Source organism: Garra rufa, chromosome 18, assembly GCF_049309525.1.
Source record: "Garra rufa chromosome 18, GarRuf1.0, whole genome shotgun sequence".
Lineage (NCBI taxonomy): Eukaryota > Metazoa > Chordata > Actinopteri > Cypriniformes > Cyprinidae > Garra > Garra rufa.
This window is the reverse complement of record NC_133378.1, coordinates 25,090,507-25,114,383: the sequence shown is the minus strand read 5'-3', so window position 1 is coordinate 25,114,383 and position 23,877 is coordinate 25,090,507. Positions and strand designations below refer to the sequence as shown.

Sequence of the window (23,877 nt, the reverse complement as noted above, 5' to 3'; positions counted from 1 at the left end):
TGCCGCTTTAACTGAGGCAAATACAGCAGTCTGTATTACACACCACATTAAAGAGAACACATTATTGTAATAGACATATTGTTTGTATTTCGCTACAAAACTGGCAGATTCTGAAAGCTGAGACTTTGAAATATCTCCTGGTGCTCCTAATCTGGGCCATTTGCATGTGCAAAAGGCTAGAATATACTCTCAAAATATGATAACTTTAATCTCATAATTGCTACGAAGTAATTCTCATCATTTTGACTTTCTTCTCAAAACATTTTGACTTCATTCCTGTAATTTTGACTTTATTTTCGAAATATTACAACTTTAATCTCGAAATCTTTTTAAAAAAATTTTTTAAACATTTTAACATGGCACTAAAACGTTATCTGCTAAAATTGTAATATTAAGCAAGATGTATTTAAGTGGGAACCGTTAAAAAATGTTTCTCCAAAAGTTCTAGACAACGACAAGCTTTTCCTCAATATTTATTGCTTTGACAATAAGCTTGATTTTAAGATTGTCAATGATCAATGTTAAAACAAGAAATAAACAAATATATGCAAAACATAACACATATTTACAATCTATGTTAAAGTAATGGGCATAGTTTTGTTCATGTGTTCGAAAAAAACATGTTAACTGCAACAGTCAAGAGTCAAAAATGTCTTACTCTGGAAAACAAAAAGACCTAAATGCTGTTGCATTAATAGACTAGTAGGCTATGTCATTTTGTCAAATGATTTTTTGCAAAACGTTTGTACTATATTTCTGTTTTGTTTTTTGGGTTGAAGTTTACTTTGACCTGTTTATGTGTTTGTTTTTGTTTGTAGAAAGATCAAGGGCTGTCATGTTGTGGTTTGCGTGTTTGCTGTTCATAAAAACTTCAGAAAATCTCTCACCGGAAGCTATCGTACATACAAGCGGGTGTAGCGTGCACTCACTGCTGATAGTGAGCACACCCTTCACTCTAATATCTGACACTTTAAAAACATAAAAAAAGAATATAAACAAATATGTACAAAACATAACACATATTTACAATCTATGTTAAAGTAATGTCACGTTCAATAACAGGGAGGTCTGGGTCCAGATGCAGGTGAGTAATTTTTAATGAATATAACAAAACAAACTAACAAAAAGGCCAACACAGCACAAAACTAATAAATAAAACACAAAATAACAAAACCAAGAACAAGATCCAAAAGCCAAGAAAATCAGAAACACCAAATAACAAAACAAGACACGAGACAATGCAGACATGAATGCAGAGTGAGTGGAGATGATACTTATAGTCCTGATAGTAATTGTGAACAGGTGTGGGTGATCAGTGCTGATGACAAGGACAGGTGAATGCTATTAGAAGTGCAGTGTGAATAGCGACCTCAGGAGGCTGAGGGAAACCCCACAGCCCCGATCATGACAAGTAATTGGGAATAATTTTGTTTCACAGTGCAGTTTTTATGTTGGACATCAAGTGGTAACACAATAAATTGTTAAATCATTAATGTGTGTTGGTAGTTTGTGTACACAACCACCCTAGAATGATAAAAATCCACCCAGTGGTATTTTTTAATCTTTAAAAGGAATATCCCCTTTTTTAAATCAGGTCATTCACAGCTTCTTGTCGTTGTGACGAAACAGTTGATTGACATTAGCGTTTTACCTTAGACCCGCTCTCACCGAGCTGAAACAGTCCAAATACGACGTGTGTCGACTGGGGTGCAGAGGAAGACTCTAATTGAGCGATTGAGGTGTTCTGTTGTTGGATGTAATAATGAACATAGCAGTAGTCATTTATTACCAACATCTCAGCGCTGAAGATGCAGAGGTTTAACGTTACTTTCGTTTTTAAATGGAAAGCGTCAATCCCGATCTACATATGCATCTATTTTCGTGTGAATCGTTCCTAATGCAGCTTCACCCACAGCAGAAGTGAGTATAAGGGTTTTTTATGCATCTTTGCAAATGGCCTTTCTCAATAATGTGCTTGTTGGCAAGTTTCGCCGATAAATGCAGCTAAACTCTCTAAATGCGGCTAAAGTAAACATTACAGATCCTAATCCCTCAGCAGAGAGGGACGGGGCGAGCAGCGCTCGGTGGCATTTAAAGGGGCCATGTCTTAAAATGAGCTGAAATTTTGCGGAGCTGATTTTGACAAGGTAAAAGGATGTTTTTTTACACTACTATTGGGAATTTTTAACCAAAGTATATTAGAGACTTTTCATTAAGACCCTAAAGAATCATATGGACTTGTGGAAAATGGACATCTGATGACCCCTTTAAAGATCTTGTTGCAGATGAGAACCCTTTTTCTTTTGTATTTAAAGAATAGACCATTTTCAGAACAAAAAAAATTGTCATCTAAGATGTTCATGTCTTTCTTTCTTCAGTCGTAAGGAAATTATGTTTTTTGAGGAAAACATTTCAGGAATTCTCTCCATAAAATGGACTTCTATAGTGCCCCCGAATTTGACCTTCCAAAATGCAGTTTCTAAATTAAAATGTATATACTTTTTAACGTCAAATGCTCGTCGTGTCTAGCTCTGCGTGTACTCTGTGTAGAGATTAAAAAGTATATAAATTGTAAATGTTTTTAGAAAATAACCGATCGTTTTGCTAGATAAGACCCTTCTTCCTCAGCTGGGATCATTTAGAGACCTTTGAAGCTGCATTTTGAAAGTTCAAACTCAGGGGCACCCTAGAAATCCTGAAATGTTTTCCTCAAAAAACATAATTTCTTTAAGACTGAAGAAAGAAAGACATGAACATCTTGGAAGACAAGGGAGTACATTATCTGTAAATTTTTGTTCTGAAAGTGAACTACTCCTTTAATATATCTTCACCTTGCATAGCTTTATTCATGTGTTTGGATGCAACTCTATCTATCTATCTTTCTAGTCATTCTTGAGAAAATGTCAAATCTTTCAGTTTGGCTTTTACATCATCACATGGCAGTCATATAAGATAATTGTGGACATTATAACACTCTTCATTTGCACTGCCTTGTGTAATAAAAAAAACATTAGGTAACTTGGTGTTTGTTTTAGTAGCTAGCAACAGTAGTGTTATGTTGCTTAGAAACTAGAGCATTACTGTGATATTGATGAATGTACAGTTATCCAACTCAAACATCTCTTATGAAGTCCTTCTAAATATACATAAAGAAAAGTATGCAAACATAAAAAGCAAAAATGTATTTTCTGTCATTCAATGTGTAAAACTAAGCATTGCAAGCAACATAAAAATACAGCGAGCTTGTTTTTAAAGTGGAAACAATAAGTCAGCCGCAATAGCACTCTCAATAGCCGTCTCATATTCTGTCCTATTCTAATAAAAAGGCAAAAACGTCAAAAATATAATTAAAAAAGGTTGAAACAATAAAAACAATCTTAGTTCTGCTTTTCAGAATACAATGAATGAAGCGTGATATCCTGTCACAAGATGTCCATATTGAAACTGGAGTGGGCCTCTTGTAACCACAACTACTATCAAGATGGACGAGATCACAATCGTTTCATTCACTCTCGATGAACAGTCATGTCCTAGAGGCAAGAAAAAGTAATCACATAACAAGAAATCCCCATTCATCTCTATTCCACGTCCATGGTGTCGAGAGTTTGCTTCTGGGGAGAGGGAGAGTCCACCACAAGAGAGACGCTAGCAGATTGGCGGGCTCGTCCGAAACACTTCATCAGCAATTCATCACTGTTAAAGAGGTAAACCAGTGGGTTGATCGCACTATTCATGCATGCCAATGCATTACCAACTTGGTTTGCGATGTAGACATTATCATACCATTTCATACACGTGCCCTCATTTTTCAAGATTCGAGTTGCCAGGTTTAAATTTCTGAAAACGTGATAAGGTATAAAACAAATAGAGAAGAGCAGGGTCAGTATGACAACCAGCCTGAGACACCTCAGCTTCAAGATGACATCAATGTTTTTCTTTGTCACCAAAATAAACGCCACATGTCCGTAGCAGCATATCATTACTAACAACGGGATCCCGAATCCAACAACCGTCCTTCCAATGCTGTACTTGAGGTATTCCCTGATGGATTCGTTCGTCGTTGTGTCATAACATTTTGTGAAGTTGTTGTAGGTTTTGTCATAGAACATATCAGGCAGACACTGAAGAAAAACTAGAAACCACACCAGCAAAACAATCACCACAGAGTGTCTCACTGTAATTCTGCCTTTAACCCTCAAAGTGTGAACGATGCCGAGGTACCTGTAAACACTGATGCATGTGAGGAACCCAATGCTGCCGTAGAGGTTGATGCAGAAACACAGTCTTATAATCTTGCAGAAAGTATCTCCAAATGTCCATGTGCTCTTGTAAGCGTAGTAAACCACCAAATACGGCAAGGTTAAAATATATAGAATGTCCGCTAGGCAAAGGTTGAGCACAAATATATTGACATTACCAATTTTACTCCAGTTAACATACATAGATTTCAGCCCCAAACCGTTGCCAATAACTCCAAGAATGAAAACAGTCACGTAGACTGTGGGCAAAAATGTCTGCGTAAAATCAAAATTGACTAATTTACAGGTAGAATTCGACCCCATCGTTCATTAAGGCGATCATCAGACAGAATGTTGCAGGTTGGAGATGTGTGGCATCCTGGCATATGAAAATATGTCACAGGAAGTGTGAGCAGGTTGACTGATTTCTTGACTAAAAAAGGCAAAGCACGTGTGCGTCAAACAAAACTTTGAACAATGAACTTTGAGCTTGAACTAATTTAGATAATAAAAATTTATTACAGCATTAATGAATTATATGCATTTGAACGTTATGATAATAATAGGCTACTTATAATAATGTAATGATAAAGTAATCTAATAATTGATTACACATCGTTATTAGCCTAAATATATAGTTATACTGGGTCCATGTAATAAAAATCTTACCATCATTACACTGAATATCCTCTATTTCCATTGTATTTTCCATTCCTGTAGTAATCCCTTACAAAATGGCACGAATTCTACCAAATTAGAGCATCTAATTCTTGATTGCCTTTCCTCGTAAAAACAAAAGAGGGCAGCCTTTCACTTCTGAATAACTGTAGACTCCGACATTCATGATGGGAATTCGATGAGAAGCTACTGTTAAATACTGTTGAAAATCCCCTTTAGAGATCAAAATAAAAGGCTTATTTCCCCGTGTTTACATTTATGTATGCTAAATTTAGCTAATAGAAGTAACAGATTAATAAAAGAAATCTTAAGTGAATGACAAAAGTAAATAAAGCTACTAGACCCTAAGAAAAGGAGACAGGCACGCACTATAAAAATATATTATTGAGAATTTATGATGAGATTTTTGCATAAGGTATGACAAATGCTGTTAAGTTTTGACTGCAAGGTTGTGAGGTGACAAATGACAGTGCAATTTGAAATATTAACACAAATGTTAAAGGTTCTAGTATTAATGACATAAACACACAGATATAAACAAGTATTTACAAATATACACAATTAATGCTTTCGCATAAAATTGGTAAACACTAAAGTATGGATAGTGTCAGTCTTCAAATAAAAGCCTAAAGTACACATGCCAAATTTAACTGAAATAATGATTGTCTGCATTTGTGTGCAATGTTATTTCAGGTAAATTTCAATTCTGTCTAAAACAGGAAGTCTTTCTTTGCTTAGTTCCTGTTTCGTGACGAGAAGAAAACATTTGATCTCATTTACAACATTTTCGTCTTTTGTGAGCTAATAGCTTTGGAATTTATTGAGAGCAGTAGTTGTCCAATAATAAAAGCGCTAAACTGACAAAGAGTAAATAGACAGATTTACTCTTATATATTTGTAATAAGTGTAACGTTTTTTAAATAAAACCAGCTGCCAGTGTGTAAACCCAATAGATTAAAATAAGAAAAAAAAGAAAGAAATTTCTGGCAGATCTTAAACTCATACACTATTTTAATTACACCAAAAATGCTTGTGAAAACAGATGTCATCTTAAAGGGATAGTTCACCCAAAAATGAAAATCACCTTATTATTTACTCATCCTCAAGCTATTCTAGATGTATATGACTTTAGTTATATTAAAAAATGTCCTAGATCTTCCAAGCTTTATAATGGCAGTGAATAGATGTTGAAATTTTGAAGTCCAGTAAAGTGCATCCATCCACCATAAAAAGTACTCCACACGGCTCTGAAGAGTTAATAAAGGCCATCTGAAGCGAAATCCATAGATGATGTACAACATAGGCGAAAGTCTATGCAATGGAGTGAGCAAAACAAAACACCGGTCACGAATTAGAAGTACATACTGAGGATTTGTAAAGAAAAGTGTAGGAGGATTTTGATATAAGCCACAAGCAGACTGGTTTTCCTTTGCTGTAAACCAAACGTGGTTCTCACGTTCATTCTAGAATATTCTCATCGGAGCTTACGCTACACTTACATCCTACGTCATCCACTGAAACACAACTTTCTCGTGAACGTGTGTGCAACAGTTAGCAGAAGCTAGATATTATGGTTTTTATTAATTTTTTTTCTTACACAAGTGCATCGATTCACTTCAGAAGACCTTTGTTAACCCACTGAAATCATGTGGGGCACTTTATATGATGGATGGATGCACTTTATTGGACTTCAAAATCTCAACACCCATTCACTGCTATTATAAAGTTTGGAAGAGCCAGGACATTTTTTAATATAACTCAGATTGTATTCGTCTGAAAGGAGAAAGTAAAAAACTACCTAGGGTGAGTGAATCATGGAGTAATGTTTCATTTTTCAACTATCGCTTTAAGTCATTGTCCTGAAAAAACTTTGCTGTTAAATCTCAAATGGCCTATGTGTTCTTTAGTGCTCTAAGTCAAAGAGGGTTTTTTTTCAGTCAGTAAAGTTAAACCTTAAATCTTGTGTTGGGTCAGTGTAACTAACACGCAATAAGACAAGTTAAAGGGATAGTTCACCCAAAAATTAAAATTTGATGTTTATCTGCTTACCACCAGGGCATCCAAGATGTAGATATCTTTGTTTCTTCAGTAGAACACAAACGAAGATTATTAACTCAAACTGTTGAGAGAATCCACGGTTTGAGAGTCAAAAAAACATACAAAGACAAAACCAAATTAAACCCTGTGACTCGTGACAGTACATTAAGATCTTAACAGTATTTATATACATTTTTTTTTACCTCTGATCCACCGCAATGTCCAACTGTCCTGAGCACGTTCACAATGCCGGCGCGTGACGAAGAGCAAGAAACCATAACTTCAGTCAATCAGGCTCAAAAGTTGGGAGTCGCTGAAAAGTCAACACTCCCAGATGACTTTGCACAAGCAAATGTAATCTTTTAGTTTTTAATCTGTTGCAACAATCAGGATAAGCACAAGTAATTACCATTTTGAGTAGCCATCATACCCACAATCTTTCTATGTAAACAATGAGGGATGTACACGTATGTATATTTAATGTAGTTTAGTCTGTGTATGTTTTTTTGACTCTCAAAGCCGTGGATCCCATTGACTGCCATTATGTGACTGACAGATGCAACGGTTTGAGTTAAAATTTTTCGTTTGTATTCTACTGAAGAAATAAAGTCACCTACATCTTGGTTGCCCTGGGGGTAAGCAGATAAACATCAAATTTTCATTTTTGGGTGAACTATCCCTTTAACTCCAGAGCATCCAATATGAAGCTACTAGATCCAGAGTCAGCCTATAAGAAAGAGAAAGAGTGTCTAACCCCAAAAGGGTGTCCCTCTATATGCCCTTCCAGATGAATAGGGGCAGTTGTAATGGCAGACACAGGAGTTGATGGTCATGACAGCATGTCTGAGCAGTCTTCCTCCAGGGCAGCGGAAAGTGACCATTGCTGTTCCAGTGTGGTAAGGAGTGCAACAACGTCTGTCTTTACATGAGCCGCAATAACGGGGCCTGAAGAACTGCGTACTGTAACAGCCCTGGTGGAAAAGCCGCACTGGGGTCGCTGACCTGTAGCTGGGTTGACATTTTCCTCTTGACCACTGAAACACAGAAGCAGGGGTTGATTAGAGAATGACTTGAATGGTCAAAACCGAACCATCCAACGGTGGAACAGAGACTTACCTGTGGTTGTCTCTGGAGAACAGGCTGACAGGGTCGGATCATACACAAGCGCATCTGCATCTCCAGGCGACATGCCGGGTTTTGATTAGACACTCTTGTGGATATTCCAGATCCGCAAGTGCGTGAGCAAGCACTCCACTCTGAGCTCTGGTCTATGCAGTTCAAACCGGGTCTTGTTTGGTATGGAGAGTCTGCAGCCATTGTCTGGTCACTTCCTGAAGCTGCCATCACAAAAACAATTTCATTAGAAAATTTCATTAGAGAAAGTCAAATGCCCTTCACAAAAAAAGGTAAAACAATGATGGCGGAGAAGAAAATGAGAAGAGTTTTTCGCGATACCTCACCTTTCAAATCGAAGTACATAGAGGAAGAAGTAACCAAGCTTAACTTTTCCGACGTGATTACGTAATGTGTGAAGACACACATGCGCATCACAGAGCTAGTGCAAGACGTGCATTTGTGGTTAAAAAAATAGTGCCCTGCAAAAGTATTCATACCCCTACATTTTTTCACATTTGCAGTCTATGTTAAACTGCTTCAAATTACTTTTTTTCCCCACAACAATTTACACTCTATACACTATAATGAAAAAGCATAAACAGATTTGTGACAACTTTGCAAATTGATTAAATATAAAACACTAAAATAAGTAAATTTCATAAGTCATAACTCAGTACTTGGTTGAAGCACCTTTACAGCTTCAAGTCTTTTTAGGTATGATGCGATAAGCTTTGCACATCTGCATTTGGCAATTATCTGCCATTCTTCACCTCACCTCTTCACCTCTCAAGCTCTGTCAGCTTGGATGGGGGCTGACAGACATTTTCAGGTTTCCCCAGAAATGTTTGATTGGGTTCAAGACCATCTGCATATATGATAATGGAGCTTAACTAGAGTGACCATCAGCTTCTTGGTCACCATTATAACCATTATTTGGCCAGCTCTATGAAGAGACCTAGTTGTGTAAAGCTTCTTCCATTATGGATAATGGAGGCTACATGCTTCTGTGAACCTTCAATGCAGCAGAATTTGTTTCTGAACTCTTCTGAAGCTCTACAGGTGGTTATTTTGACCTCAGGGCTTGTGTTTTGCTCTGATATGCATTTTCAGCTTTTCTGAGAGGTGTGTGCCTTTCCAAATCATACAGTACACATTCAAATGAATTTGCCACAGTTTAAGTCCACTTGAAGTGTAGTGACAACTACAAGTGATATGAGTGCTCCTGAGCTCAATTTCAAGTGTCCCAGAAAAGGGTATGAATACTTACGCAATGAAATAATTTCAGATTTTTATTTCTAATAAATTTGCAAAGCTGTTACAAACCTGTTTTGTGCTTTGTCATTATGGTGTATGAAGCGTAGATTAAAACATTTATAGTCAATTTATAATAAGTAATTTAAAGTAGTTTAACATAAGGCTGCTACGTAACAAAATGTGAAAAAAAAATACTTTTTTTAAGAAAATGACAGATTGTGTTGAGCCCTTTGAAGCAGCATTGAAACTGCAACCCATTGATCCCCTTTGAAGTTCACTTTATGGAGAAAAAACCTGAATGTTTTCCTCAAAAAAATTAATTTCTTTCTGACAGATGGAAGAAAGATGTTAACATCTTGGATGACATGGGGGTGAGTAAATTATCAGGAAATTTTTATTGTAGAAATGAACTTCTTTAAACCTTATAGAGCTGCATAAATTAGTAATCAGCTCTTACCATCTGACAATCATTGTTATATTTTGAAAATCTCAAAGAAGCAATAGCGAATACCTCCATCCCCGTGAGATGATAATCAGCCATTTATTGGCAGTATTTTATGCACATGGATCTGTTAACGTCTCCACTGTAAACACACTCAGAACAAAATGTACCATTCCAGCTGATTTAACATGGGTGACATTGCTTTTGAACACCCTCCTGACCAGTGCTCTACGCTCTGTCTGGCTTTTTAAAGTTTAATTGTTGTGTTTCACAGACATGAGTCTTGCTATGAATCATGGAAAGTTGGCCTCAAGAAGAAGCTAGTATTTGTGCTTTTGGGTTCCATCTTGGCAAGACATTTTCAATTAAATGGCCAAAATCCCACAATGAAAACCTCAGACTGGAATGTAATTGAGAGTTCTCAGTTAGAGATTCGAATAGGAAACATGTAAAAAGATTTATGCAAAATCCCAAAAGACGTGAGACGGTTTTCATTCCAGCTCGTGAAATACTATTGCATGAACAACAATAGCCTTCTAGTCAGTTTTATGGCTTAATTTGATTTCTGGACACAAAGATGGTTAGTTATGTACCTATTTGTGCATCCTGAAGCACTGTGTTGTCCGTGTTTTCACACACCCACTCTTTACAGCATTTTCCTGGTTGTTGAACCCTGCGAGGATGAGGGCAGTCTGGGGTGGGCAGGAGAACATCCTCACTGCACAGGGGCACACAGGTCACCCCTCCACCCGAACAACGACACTGGAGAGCACAAGAGGGCTGAAATACCTGGCCTTCCGTATAGGAGACTCCATTATGCTCACAGCCCAGCTCCTTCTGACCTAAAAACAAACATATAGACGATTACACTGATGAAGCTGTGTGCAATGCAGAAGGTCTATTTGTTCTAGTGTTTTCATGAAAGCTTTGCGTTGTATTTTATGTGCCCTCACTGTAAAAAAAAAAAAAAAAAGTATTAATTTGAAGTAGCATAAATTATAAAAATAAAACATAATTTATGTGATATTTCATATATATATATATATATATATATATATATATATATATATATATTCTCATACATATCCATATATAATTAAATTCCTAAATATAAAATAATTTCTTTAAATTTGTGAGGAAATGAAATTGCATTTGAGATTTTTATTTATCATTTGATTTTTATTTATTTAGAATATTTTTCATTATCAATCCAGTACAACTACAAGCTCAAATGCAATTAAATTTCCGCAAATAAAACAATTACAATTTATGATACTTTATATTATTAGATTATATATAATTTGTGAGGAAATTAATTTACATTTGAGATTTTGATTTATCATTTGAGCAGAGTAAAATTATATTTTAAATATATTTCTAGAATTGTTTTCTATTTTGAATTTATTTTGATAATCAGTCCAGTACAACTTTGTCAAAATTAAAATGATAAATCAAACTCTCAAATTATAAAACAATAAATTAAATAATAAATCAAAAGCTCAGATGCTATTTAATTTCTTCAAATAAAACAATTACAATTTGATATTATTATATTTTATATAATTTGTGAGGAAATGAAAATGCATTTGAGATTGCAATAGAGCATTTTAGCAGCTTTTGAAATTATATTTTTATATTACATTTTTTATTTTGACTATTTATTTTCATTATCAGTCCAGTAAAAGGCTATCAAAATTACAATGATAAATCTAATTGTAAAACTATAAATTAATAATTATTAAAATTTCAATATAGCTGCTCAAATAATAAATCAAAAGCTCAAGTGCAATTTAATTTCCTAATTTAATTACAGGAAATTCAATTACATTTCAGCTTTCAATTTATCATTTGAGCAGCTATTTTAAAATTATATTTTAAATATATTTCTATAATAGTTTTTTTATTTTGAATATATTTTCATTATCAGTCCAGTACAACTCTGCTCAAATAATAAATCAAAAGCTTATTTAATTTCTTCAGATAAAACAATAACAATTTTATATTATATTATATATAATTTGTGAAAAAATGAAATTACATTTCAGATTTAGATTTATCGTTTCATAATTATATTATATATTTCTATAATAATAAATATATTTCTATAATTGTTTTAATTTGAAATATATTATTATTATTAGTCCAGTGCAACAAAATTAAAATTATTTAATTAAATTTTCAAAGTAGCTGTTCAAATAATAAATCAAAAGCTCAAATGCTATTTAATTTCTTCAAATACAACAATTATATATAATATATAATGTGTTATATAATTTTATATAATTCGTGAGGAAATTAAATTGCATTTGAGATTGTAATCGATCATTTTGAAATTATATTTTAAATATTTTTTTATTTTGAATATATTTTCATTATCAGTCCAGTAAAAGTCTATCAAATTACATACATCTAATTATCAAATTATAAAATAATTATTAAAATTTCAATATAGCTGTTCAAATAATAAAAAAAACTCAAATGCAATTCAATTTCTTTAAATAAAACTATTACAGTTTATAATTTACGTTATTATATTATGTATAATTTATGGTGAAATCAAACTACATTTGATCTTTTGATTTATCATTTGAGCAGCTATTTTGAAATGATATTTTGAAAATATTTTTTATTTAGAATTTTTTTCATGAGTGTTTTACAGCAATAACACTGTGTATTTGTTAGTTGAAACTTACTGACACACTCTCCTGGCTCTCCAGGAAAGCTGGCGCTGTAGTCACATTGCAGGCCGCGCTGACTGTCACACGGTAACAGCTCACTACAGGCCTCACCCTGTTGCCGAGCACACACCTGACAGCACTGGCACCCATCGAGAATGAGAGGAATGCCTTCTGGGCAGGCTGGTACAGAGCTTTGGCACTGACAAGGACCTCCACACTGCTGACAGCACACCTGAGACAGCATACAAAAAAGAAGTGTTATGTAATGCATGCAACAGAGCATCAGAGTTTAGGTAAAATCTGCATTAAATCTGCACATCTGCTCAATAATACAATAAATCCAATGCTTGAAAAGCATGCAGCTTCAATAAGCAAACATTACTGTAATATATATAAATATATAATGTATTTATTTTAAGTTTCTCATTTATCATGAATGCCTCTAATAATACAACATAGAGCCTTTGTTTTATAATTGACAATATGCTTATGGAGAAGCAAAGGAAAAATATTTTCCCTCATGTGAATCACTTACGGTAAGTATTCCCAGGCTCTGAATACCTAAACATGCTTTCAATTATAAGCTAGTGTTAGAGCCAACAAGTTAGGATGAAAATCTTCTTTGTACAGACTGTTTAATTAAGCATTAATTCTCCATTGCATTCAGTTTATACTGGAAACACCCTGTTTAATAATAAGTTCTCATGGACAACAAAACTCTCCACAAAAAGTCCCTGCTAAAAACCTCTCCCTCCTTGAAACTCTGAGCATGACAATTTACAAACGTACCCAGATCAAATCTCCCAGCTGTTGCACATACAAATATCAGAAATTTTTCCACTGTCAAAATGCATTCATGCAAGCAAATAAAGTGTGTGATTCTCACCTGTGAGCCCAGGTAAAGCAGCAGTGCCCATGCCATTAGGTTTTTCCTGTCTCTCTGTAGTTTGTCCATCATGTTCTGCTATGTGTTCCAGCACAATGAGATTTTCTACTTGTGTTACTGTTTTCTCACTGCCTGGCTCTGTGCACATGCACTTTTATAAAGTCCTCGCTCTGATGTCATAGCCTGACTGCAGGGTAAACAGTGGCTGGACGTGGATCAGAAATGTTTCAAATTCCACATCTCTGTTGCCCATTTCCACAACCAGGAATTATTTTCTCCCTCTGCTCGTCTGCTCTGGTGTGCAGAGGTGAAACATGGACTTTTGGAAGAGAAGACGGCATATTAAGGCTTGCTCTTGACCACATCCAAGTTTTCTGTTTAGTTATAAAGTCTCTAATAGCTATTGTTTATTGAAATAATACATCAAATATATTTGAATAAAACAGACGATAAGCATTGTATTGCACAATAGTTTAGTAAAAAAGTTTTGTATTGTGCAACTTTTATACAATTGAACCTTTGCAGGGAGTTTGACTGAGAGGCGATCTGACCAATCATAACGCAGAATGTAGTGCAATTTAGAGTAGACGTCACAGTTTTGTCACTTGTAGCTGTGCACGCATAGTGGTTGCAGAAAAACACTGGTAACAAGTGGAAGTAAACGGGTACAATCTATGGAATAAGAAAAAAAGGGTGCATTTTGACATCAAAATCGAAATGCAAATCATTTTTATAGAATACTATCATCAAAGACGCCATTTGAAACTAATCGCAGATGTTTAAACGGACAGACTATGAATGAAAACCGCTATGATTACTCTACTTTTAAAGCATACATTTGATTTAAACAATAGGTCTACATAATATTCACATATGCTGTTCATAGGGGATGTATTGCATTAGCCCCTACAGTTACAGCATGAAATATTATTTCAAGGGGTCATCGGATGCTCATTTTCCACAAGTTGATATGATTCTTTTGGGTCTTAACATACTTTGGTTAAAATTTCTCAATGGTAGTGTAAAAAACACTCTTTTTACCTTGTCAAAATCAGCCCTTTTTAGAGCAAGCCATTCTGTTGCATGTTCCTTTAAATGCTAATGAGCTCTGCTCGCCCCGCCCCTTTTTGCAGTGGGATGATGAGCCGTAATGTTTACTTTAGCCAAATTTAGCCGCGTTCAGCTGTGAAACTTGCTAACTAGCATGTTGTTTAGAAAGGCCATTTGCAAGGATGCATACAAAACCCTTATACTCACTTCTGCTGTGGGTGAAGCTGCAACATGAATGATTTGCACGAACATAGACGCATATGTAGATCGGGATCGGAGCTCTTTTTTCAAAATCGAAAGTAACCCTTGTCTTCAGTGCCTGTCAGGAGTAAATGACAACTGCTATGTTCATTATTACATCCAACAACAGAACACCTCCTTCGCTCAATCGAAGACATTCTTGTTTTCCTCTGCATACGAGTCGACACAATGGCGATCTTATTCGGACTGTTTCAGCTCGGTGAAGGCGGGTCTAAAATAAGGCACTCATGTAAATCAACTATCATGGGAGCGGCCTCTGTGAATGAAGCTGAGAATGACCTGATTTTAAAAAGGGGATATTACTTTTAAAGATTAAAAAAATACCATTGGGTGGATTTTTATCATTGTAAGGTGGTTGTGTACACAAACTGCCAACACACATTAATGTTCAAACAACATGTAAAAGTGAGTTTTGCATCCGATGACCCCTTTAAACCTGTGACTATTTTAACATTTTTACATAACATTTATTTTATCTCACAACTCTTACTTTTTTTCACAAATGCAGGTTTATGTCTCCTAATTCGAACTTTATAACTTGATTTAACTCAAAAATTTTGAGTTTTCTGCAACCAGATCTCTGTTTTGGATCTGTAAGACTATCTAACGCCAATTTCGTTGAATAACAGTGCTTATCGTTGGGTGACAAGCTCTTGTAACAAGCAGAGAACATTTTGAAAATGACATCTAATCAATCATCTTTTTGAAATCAAACTATTTTGTAACAAATCAATGTAACTCTCTAGCCATAAAGGCTATCTCTCCATGATGCGCTCACATCTCAAATGTTTACAAACCTATAATTGGTCTATTGATTTTCTTTCCGCGGTTAAAACAAGATACTTTCTGATTTTCATTCATGTTTGTTTTGCAAAAGATCCACTAACGGGATTTATTGTTTGAATTTCTTTAAAAAATTACAAAATTTGAAAGCTGAGACTGTTTCATACCTAAAGATACCTGCTCTGTTTTGTCTGTTGGTGCGTTGTTTGTTTCCTCTTTTTTGGGGTTATTTTTTAATATTTTCACAAAGTAAAAAATATTAGCTGGGTAATTATTAATGCTGGGTTATTTTTTCTACCCAATCGCTGGGTTGAGCCTGTCTTCGACGAAACAACCTAGCTGCTGAGTTTCAGTCAGAGAACTGTCTTTTTGCATCCCCTTCAGGAGAGAGCGGTTCTTAGTGCCACCATGAAGGCAGTTCATCAATGAATTCAGTGATATCATCGTCAGTTCAGTTCAAATAGTATACGATATCGCTGGAAAGTGTCCCCAACTAAGCAAGCCAAAGGCGACAGCAGCAAGGAACCAAAGCTCCACAGGTGACAGAAATGGAGAAAAAAACCTTGGGAGGAACCAGGCTCAGTCGGGGGACCAGTTCTCCTCTGGCCAGACGAAACCAGCAGTTTGTACCAATGTCCGATTGTAGAGAACTCATCAGGTTCCTGTGGTGTAGCGCCGATGGCCGTCTAGGTTGACGAGGTCTTTAGTGATGATCATCTCCAGGTGGTGATCCATGATCTAGTGATATAAGGGTGATATAAGGGTTTGTATACATCTATAAAGTCTACTTTCCATTTTATAAACAGTATCGAACTACATCGAACTCTACTGAAAAAGTAAAGTGCCATTCGTATCATGCACACTTTAGAATATCGCCTGACTAACTTTTCTATTTAACATAATATTCTTTTTATATACTTTTTCGTGTATAGTATGGAAGTATGTGAATTCAGATGCAGGCTTAGTTTTGTTCCTGAATGATTTAAATGAATTGGTTGAGTAATTAATTCAATGACTCATTCCTAAATCTTCTCACTTCACCACCTAGTAGCATCATGATGCAAAAAAGTGATTGTAAATCCCCATTACTAATACAAACTGACAGTCTGTCTGGAAAGTGATACAAACAGTGGAACGCCACTCAGTCACCAAATTCAAGAACTGAAACTAATTATACTTAGAGCATTTAAAATAAAGAATTTGCTTCCATTTAAACTGTGGGTGGCACTGAATGAGTTTTTTTAGCTTCTCAAAAAGACATTATACATTTTTCACGTCAAGTGCTCAGACAAAACAATCCTATTGAAATGCAGGATGACCCACTGGGAATGACGTTTTAAAAATAGACATAGACGGGAAATTCACTTTTACAAATACCACAGCTCTTGATAATTCAGCTGGAACACATGTGGCCTGCCAGATACAGCAGAAGTGGAGTGGATATTAGTTCTGTCTAAAAATTCTGTCCAGCCACTCTTATATTTATTTTGACATCCTTTCCAAAAATCACAAATGCTTGGAATGTACAATATCACCGTAAAGGGTACAAGACACATATCTCGTTATGCAAAACACAGTAATAGTATTCAGGATGAAAAATATTGTCTTATTCCTAAATGATCTTTGATTCAGTTTAAGAGTGGAGGGCAGTGTAATCTAAATATTATCATCCTATGAATGGTATTAAATAAACATTCATCAAAGTCCAGTGGAAACATGTTATAGGGTGTCAGGAATGTGTAAATTTATTCTGGTAGGATGATCCACAAAAATATTGTTTAAATATTTAGAGATCAACCGAGCAAGAAAAGCAGATGTGGTACAAAAGCTCCCGCTTTCATGTTGAAAATTCAGCCAGTTGTGGTTAAAACCTAGTCCAATAATGTCCCATGGAAAAGTTTTTGCTTAAAGAGAAGTACACGCATTGAACTTCACTTTTTGAGTGCCCAGGAACTGACTTAAGTTAACAAGAATACAGAATACTGGAAAGGAAAGCTCTGATTCATACACTAAACCAGCTGTGGGCAGAAGTGCTGTCATTTAACACCTGCTTTGGTAAAACCCTAAATACCAAACGACAGTGCAATAGTCATACGGCAATTCTAGAATGAATGTATATCATCCCGCAGGAAACCACTCTACATGTGGTGTAATAGATTTCATTAAAGAAATATTTTGTGGTCTGTAAACCTCATTTTGGTATTGGAAATAGGTTGTCTTTATGTGTTTACTCCTCCATTCATATCAATTTCTGTGCACTGCACATGTGATCTTCAGGGCTTTGGCTTAGGACCTTTCCAATTTCCTTTCTTCCTATTAGATCCGCAGTTACTGCACACCCTGTAATAAAAAATTACTTGATGAATCGACATGCTTGACCAGACAAACCGAACATAACTCTAACATTTCTTTAGTCTTTGCCAGACAATTGACTTGAAAAGTCTTCGGTTTCCCTTTGAGGTTTGAAGAATTTGGCCCCAAACTGCAATATGTGTCATAGTTAATCATTTGAAGTCATAGCTATTAATTTGAAAACTGGAAATGTTTTTTACTTTGTATCCCTTGACAATACACTTCCTTTCATATGAATCTGAAATCTAACCTGACACAGAGACCAAAAAATGCAAACAAAACCTCTGAATAACAGCTTTTTTGACTAAAAAAGGCAGAGCAGATTTTTACAGGGCTAGTCACAAAATAAATTCATGAACATTACATATTATATTAGCTGAATTAATTTATAATATTACTTGTATATTATATTAACACTACAACTTGATCAGAACAGACTATTCTAGGCCGCTGTGTAACATGTTATTAATTTCTCAGGACAGATCGACTTATCATTTTTATATTCTCTTGACTGACGTCACTGGTGCTTGCTTTGTTCACCATCAAAATCGCATTATGCAAAGTAAAACATTAAAGTTTCCAGGTTGCTTTTTTCTTTTCAATTGAACAAACCTCTTGCACATTAACCACAGCTGCAGCCCAGATGTGCAGCAGCGATGTAGATAAATCACCCTCCAAAAGAAGAACCTGAATCTGACTAACTGTTTTTGAGGGGAGGAAATGATACCTGCGTTCCAAACATTCTAACTAGATGTGTGAAACTGCTAGAGTTGAAACAGGAAAGCCTTTGGTTTCTGATAAGAGCACTATCCGAAGCATGGGTCAGGTAATGACATTTGAGAGGAAGCAAATCTGACAGTCACAGGAAAGATGTCAGTCAACACACACAACCACATGCAGTAACAGCTTTATGGGAAGAGCCTGGTAACCGTCTGGAAGGGAATATTAAAATATTTCAACTGAATCTGTGAAATCTTTCAATGTAAGCTTCAGACGTCATAATTTACAGTATGAGAGACGAGGAATTCTACAGAACAGTGGTGTGCGGCGCTGTTGTGCCGAGTGACGTAGATCCGTGGTTAAAATTGTGTTTTGGGGAACTACTTGATAGGACCGAAAGGACATTTTACTAATGGCGAATAAAGGGGCAGCCCCTGGGCCCCCTGGGCAAGGGTGACCAGACGTCATGGTTTTGGTGTCCTGTCCCTGGAAATGTCCCAGTTTTACAACATGTTCAAAACAACCTGTAAATAGAGGATTTGCACTTACGTCACAATTTGGTCGGTTACCCAGATGCGCAGCCATATTGGAGATACTTGGATGTAAACAACAGCATTAATTGCATGGTTAATGTACTACTAAATATAGTGGGGGAACTATGATGACACTTTGTAGACAAAAAGTTAGCATTTTAGCACTTCCGGTTCCATCGTCCCTAAGTCAGTGGGTTTTTGGAATAGGATTTTGGTTAAATCCTTTAAATAAGGTCCGTGGTTAACACAAGCTCAAGATACTTTCACGTTTTATTGTACGACCTCAAGACATCGATCAGATGATATATTTCAAGACATTCGTCCCCTTTTTATCCTTAAAATGCTACTGTGAGTAGGATTAATTTCTTACCCAGCTCATCCAACCCTTTGTTGCTAGTTCCAAAATGTCATTTTACACCTAGTAACGATGCATGAGCTGTTGATATCAAACTAATGCAGTTAATAATGAAGTTTAGACAGACCGACAGACAAGCAGACAGACAGAAAGAGAGAGGGAGAGAGAGATTAAGTGCATGAATTACCTCTCTCAAGTCTGTGTGTCTCTCAAAGGTGGCAGCATCTCTACTAACAGTTAAACTTTAAGTCCATTTTCTTCAAGAGCACGCTGTTGTTACTTCGTGTGAGAACTGTCATGTCGTTTTTAAGTTGTTAATCATCAGAGCAGCGTTAACAACATTAGCGCGAATGCTAACGCCAGTGCTAACTATATGTGTGTGCGTCTGTGAGAGAGAGAGAGAGAGAGAAACAGAGTTTGTGCTTTCCGTACATAATAAAACGTAATTTTGTGGCAAAAACATGGAAATAATCTGTCGTTTTTATCCAGGGGTCCGTTCTTCGTACCTCGCTTACTACATCCAAGATCAAATGACACATCCAAGATCAAATCATCGCGCTAACTATGAGCTCGCTATTCCGGTTCTCCGAACGCACCTGTTGTTGATGATTAGTATACCTGGATGAAGTTATTTGAGATCACTGGGTGGCTTAAAAGGGGCTACGTATCGATAGTAGAAACATTGATGGGCAACGCTTTGATTGGTCGGCGAACATGACGAAGGAGCGCGCTCAGTATTTTTCTGCAGCAGAGCAAGAACTCTTGATTGAGGGATTTCAGGAGTTTCAGAGTTTATTTAAAACGCAAGGGAACACTGCAAAGGCTGGAAAAGCAAGGAGAGAGGGCTGGCAAAAAGTTGTGAACACATTAAATGCGTTAATGCTGCCCATGTTACATGTTTTTTCCTTGATATGTTATTTTATTTATATTTTTATTTTTTTATACACTACCATTCAAAAGTTTGGGGTCAGTAAGACTTGTAATAGTCTTTAAAGAAGTCTCTTATACTCATCAAGGCTGCATTTATTTGATTAAAAATACAGAAAAAACAGTAATATTGCAAAATGTTTTTACAATATAAAATAATGTTTTTTTTTTATTATTATTTAAACATACTTTAAAATAGAATTTATTCCTGTGATGAAAAGCTGAATTTTTATCAGCTGTTACTCCAGTCTTAAGTGTCACATGATCCTTCAGAAATCATTCTAATATGCTGATTTATTATTAGAATGATCAATGTTGGATAATATCAACAGTTGTGCTGCCAAATATTTTTTTGGAACCTTTGATATATATATATATATATATATATATATATATATATATATATATATATATACTTTCTTGCAAGATACTTTTTTTTCCCCACGTGAGTCAGTCCGCGTCAGTCGTGCTCTTTAACCAATCAGATGTGACCTCGCCATTTCAACCAATCATAACCCGCCAGGAGCGCAGCCTAAATCCTGTTTACATGAAATAAACCTGCTCCAGAGCAGGTTTAAGCTTGCGCACCTGTTGCTATGACAGCAAGTCCCGGATGAGCTTCGAAGAACCGAGCGATCCAAGATCATGCAAAATCGTCAACAATCAAATCCAGCTAACTTAGTTAGCGAGGTACGAAGAACGGACCCCTGTTGTTTACTGTGTTTATTTGTTTGGCCAGTGTCATTGTGGGTTTTGGTTATTTTGCTGTTTTGGGCTGTAAGAGCGTTTGAAATAACTGAAAGCTATTTTGAAGCTCATAGTGGGCGGGATTCGGCCGTCGCCATTTTGGAATCGCGTCACCGCGCGTCACTCCCGGATAATCAAAAATGGGCAAAAAGGCGGGACGTGGGTGGAGCTGGTTGCTGAAACCACGCCCGCCTAGCGCGACAGTGGTGACAGCAGCGGCAATCCCCCTGTCACTCAAGTGGCTACGCCCTTAATTATGCTGAACTTTAAGGCTTAATATAACTTAAACGGATGAGTTATAAAAAATTCACCCCCTCACAGCTGACATGAAGGGCAAAACTAGCTATATAGACAAAACCATTTTTTGAACCAGACTGTAAACATACTTTTTTCTGCTGTAAAGTTGGGCATTTTAACATGGGGAGTCAATTGCAGCCAATCTCTAGCGGCCAGTCCATGAATTGCAGTTTAAGTCACTTCCGTGTTGGTTTCAATAGAGAGAGCGGGAGGTTGCCGCTTGATATTACCATTATACTACGGGGCCGTTGAATGCTTGAATCTGATTGGCTGACGAACGTTCTAATGGTGTATATTATTTTCCGGGAAACGCACAGCAAACGTAGTTCCAGGCAGCATTTGACCACATTACATGTCTATATCACTTCGCCACACGATTTCAGTTATTTCAAAGGTCCTTACAGCCCAAAACCACAAAATAACCAAAACTCACAATGACACTGGCCAAACAAAGAAACACAGTAAACAATAGGATAAAAAGACAGATTATTTCCATGTTTTTTGCTCCAACACTACGTTTTATTATGTACCGAAAGCACATAGGCTGTATCCGAAATCGCCCTCTATATCCTCAAATAATGCACCGCAAATAGTGCACTATTTGAGGGGACAGCAATTTTAAGTGGTGTTCGAAACCATAGTGGACATTCCCGAGTGCACTCATTCAATCCCACAATGCACCACAAAAACGGGTGTACAACCGATGTACGCTCAACAGCTAGAGATAACCCATAATGCACTGAGAGAGTCGCGCGCCGACTGAATTCCCGCGTATCGCCAGACGATGGCGCCCACAATTTTCGTTGTAAATTGATTATTAATTTTTTTTAACCAGGGTTTATAAGTAAATTCCTTGACATAGTTCAAGAAAAATCCTTTAATCTTACTACTCGAAATGTCCGTTTTAAATGTTTGTTAAACAATAAGCAATACTATGCAAAAGCGGCAGTCCTTCCGGTGCACTTAGTGTCCGAATTGACCATATGCACGGATTACTTCCTTGTTTAGTCATGCCAGCTAAGTCATTTCCGGTCAACTGTACTGTGCCGTAATATGAGCATACTTTGTTTGTTTTCTCTACATAATCCATTCACAATCGAAGAAAAGTGTTGTTTATCTAAGAGGACCAAACCTCCATGTATACCGTTTCAAGAATGACAAATGCCAGTTTAAAAAAATTTGTGAGTAAATGGGCTAAATTTGCGCGAGTCATTGCTATGATTGACAGTAATAACCAGACGAAACATCTGAGTAACAAAACTACAGCAGTAACAATGTGTGTTGGTTAAGTATAGACTATTTAACAAAGTCCTTTAAGATAAGGGTATTCTACAGTCTTTGCCATTTAATAGAGTTTACAGTTCAAGAAAAACTTAAAAGATGTAGTTATTTAATTTTATAAAATATTTCAAATTCCTATCGATTCATATTGAGTGCATTATTTAATTATTATACCATAAATATTTAACGTATTTGTAGTGAACTATATATTAGTATTTAAATAATTCACCCGTATAGGCTGTTTGTGTGTGAGCTTAATGACTTTCTGCACTTGCTATACTATATACTTAAGGGCGGTAAAAGTACTACAATTTTTTATACCAGTAATTTTATAATAAATCGAAAAGCAATACGTCTTGAAAAATATAGGGAGAGGCAGCTGCAAAATAAATAATCATCTGCTGCCATCTATTGTTATATGGGTAATTCCATATTATTTTAGCCAAAAATAGACGTTTTTTTCCTTGAAGTCATTTTTCCGATGCCTTTTTTTATGAATGAAAAGGGAATCCTTGAAGTACATTTTATTTCACAGCTGTAGAGTTAAAAAATAATAAAGGCTTTGAAATGTTGCAATATTTTAAAAATATGTTCATGACTATGAAGGCAAGTTAGTGATTATCAAGAATAGATTAAGATGTGATGTCCTTGAAGAGAAGTATCGCTAGCTAGCTAACCTTAGCCTAAACACGTAATGATAGTGTTTAGCTGTCAGTATTTAAATGTACAACTATGCAGATACTGAGAGTATGGGATTACTGCAGGCTCCACATTTAAATGATAAGTTGTTAAATAATATGAAACTGAATGTTCATGCCGCTAACATTGTTTATAATGTTGCAATTATATAGTTTTTTCAGTTTCTGATAAGAACGAGGCACTAGATCAGTCTCAAGAGTGTCCAACTAATATATAGCACATATAAAATGAGCTTCAGCGGAAGTTTACGAGCTGGTTTATCTTTATGCGGAAGTTCTAAAGAACGCTCTGTGCATAAGGTCAATTCACTCACTCGTTTTCATTCACTCCTTCAAGTGAACTGTACGAGTGGAGTAATGTAGGGAAAAGTGAATGAGGGTATAGGGGGCGATTTCGGATACAGCCAGGGTCTATTTTTCCCACTCTCTCTCCCTCACAGAAGCACACATGTACAGTTTGCACACACGTTAGCATACGTGCTAATGTTGTTAGCTCTAATCTGACGATTAACAACTTAAAAACTACATGACAGTTCTCACACAC

General features: G+C 36.0%; 2 protein-coding genes across 2 annotated transcripts; both read right to left on the bottom strand.

The window, feature by feature from the left end:
• Nucleotides 1-1,094: 1,094 nt before the first annotated feature.
• Nucleotides 1,095-4,604, bottom strand: LOC141291395 (P2Y purinoceptor 1). The gene has a single exon (XM_073823564.1). It carries the CDS (start codon nt 4,560-4,562, stop codon nt 3,579-3,581), a length of 984 nt encoding a protein of 327 aa, XP_073679665.1. The 5' UTR covers nt 4,563-4,604; the 3' UTR covers nt 1,095-3,578.
• A 1,666-nt stretch (nt 4,605-6,270) lies between these two features.
• On the bottom strand, nt 6,271-13,476 carry ccn5 (cellular communication network factor 5). The gene is made up of 5 exons (XM_073823472.1): nt 13,330-13,476; nt 12,459-12,675; nt 10,359-10,607; nt 8,070-8,290; nt 6,271-7,987 (listed from the first exon to the last, which is right to left on the bottom strand). The coding sequence occupies exons 1-5, from the start codon at nt 13,399-13,401 to the stop codon at nt 7,703-7,705; spliced, it is 1,044 nt and encodes a 347-aa protein (XP_073679573.1). The 5' UTR covers nt 13,402-13,476; the 3' UTR covers nt 6,271-7,702.
• Between the last annotated feature and the right edge of the window lie 10,401 nt (nt 13,477-23,877).

Excerpts from the sequence above, each read along its gene's own strand:
- LOC141291395 (XM_073823564.1), bottom strand. The coding sequence starts at position 4,562 with ATGGGGTCGAATTCTACCTGTAAATTAGTCAATTTTGATTTTACGCAG.
- ccn5 (XM_073823472.1), bottom strand. The coding sequence starts at position 13,401 with ATGATGGACAAACTACAGAGAGACAGGAAAAACCTAATGGCATGGGCA. Across the intron at positions 12,676-13,329 it reads TGCTTTACCTGGGCTCACAG|GTGTGCTGTCAGCAGTGTGG; the intron begins GTGAGAATCACA and ends ATGCTGTCTCAG. Across the intron at positions 10,608-12,458 it reads AGAGCCAGGAGAGTGTGTCA|GTCAGAAGGAGCTGGGCTGT; the intron begins GTAAGTTTCAAC and ends GTTTGTTTTTAG.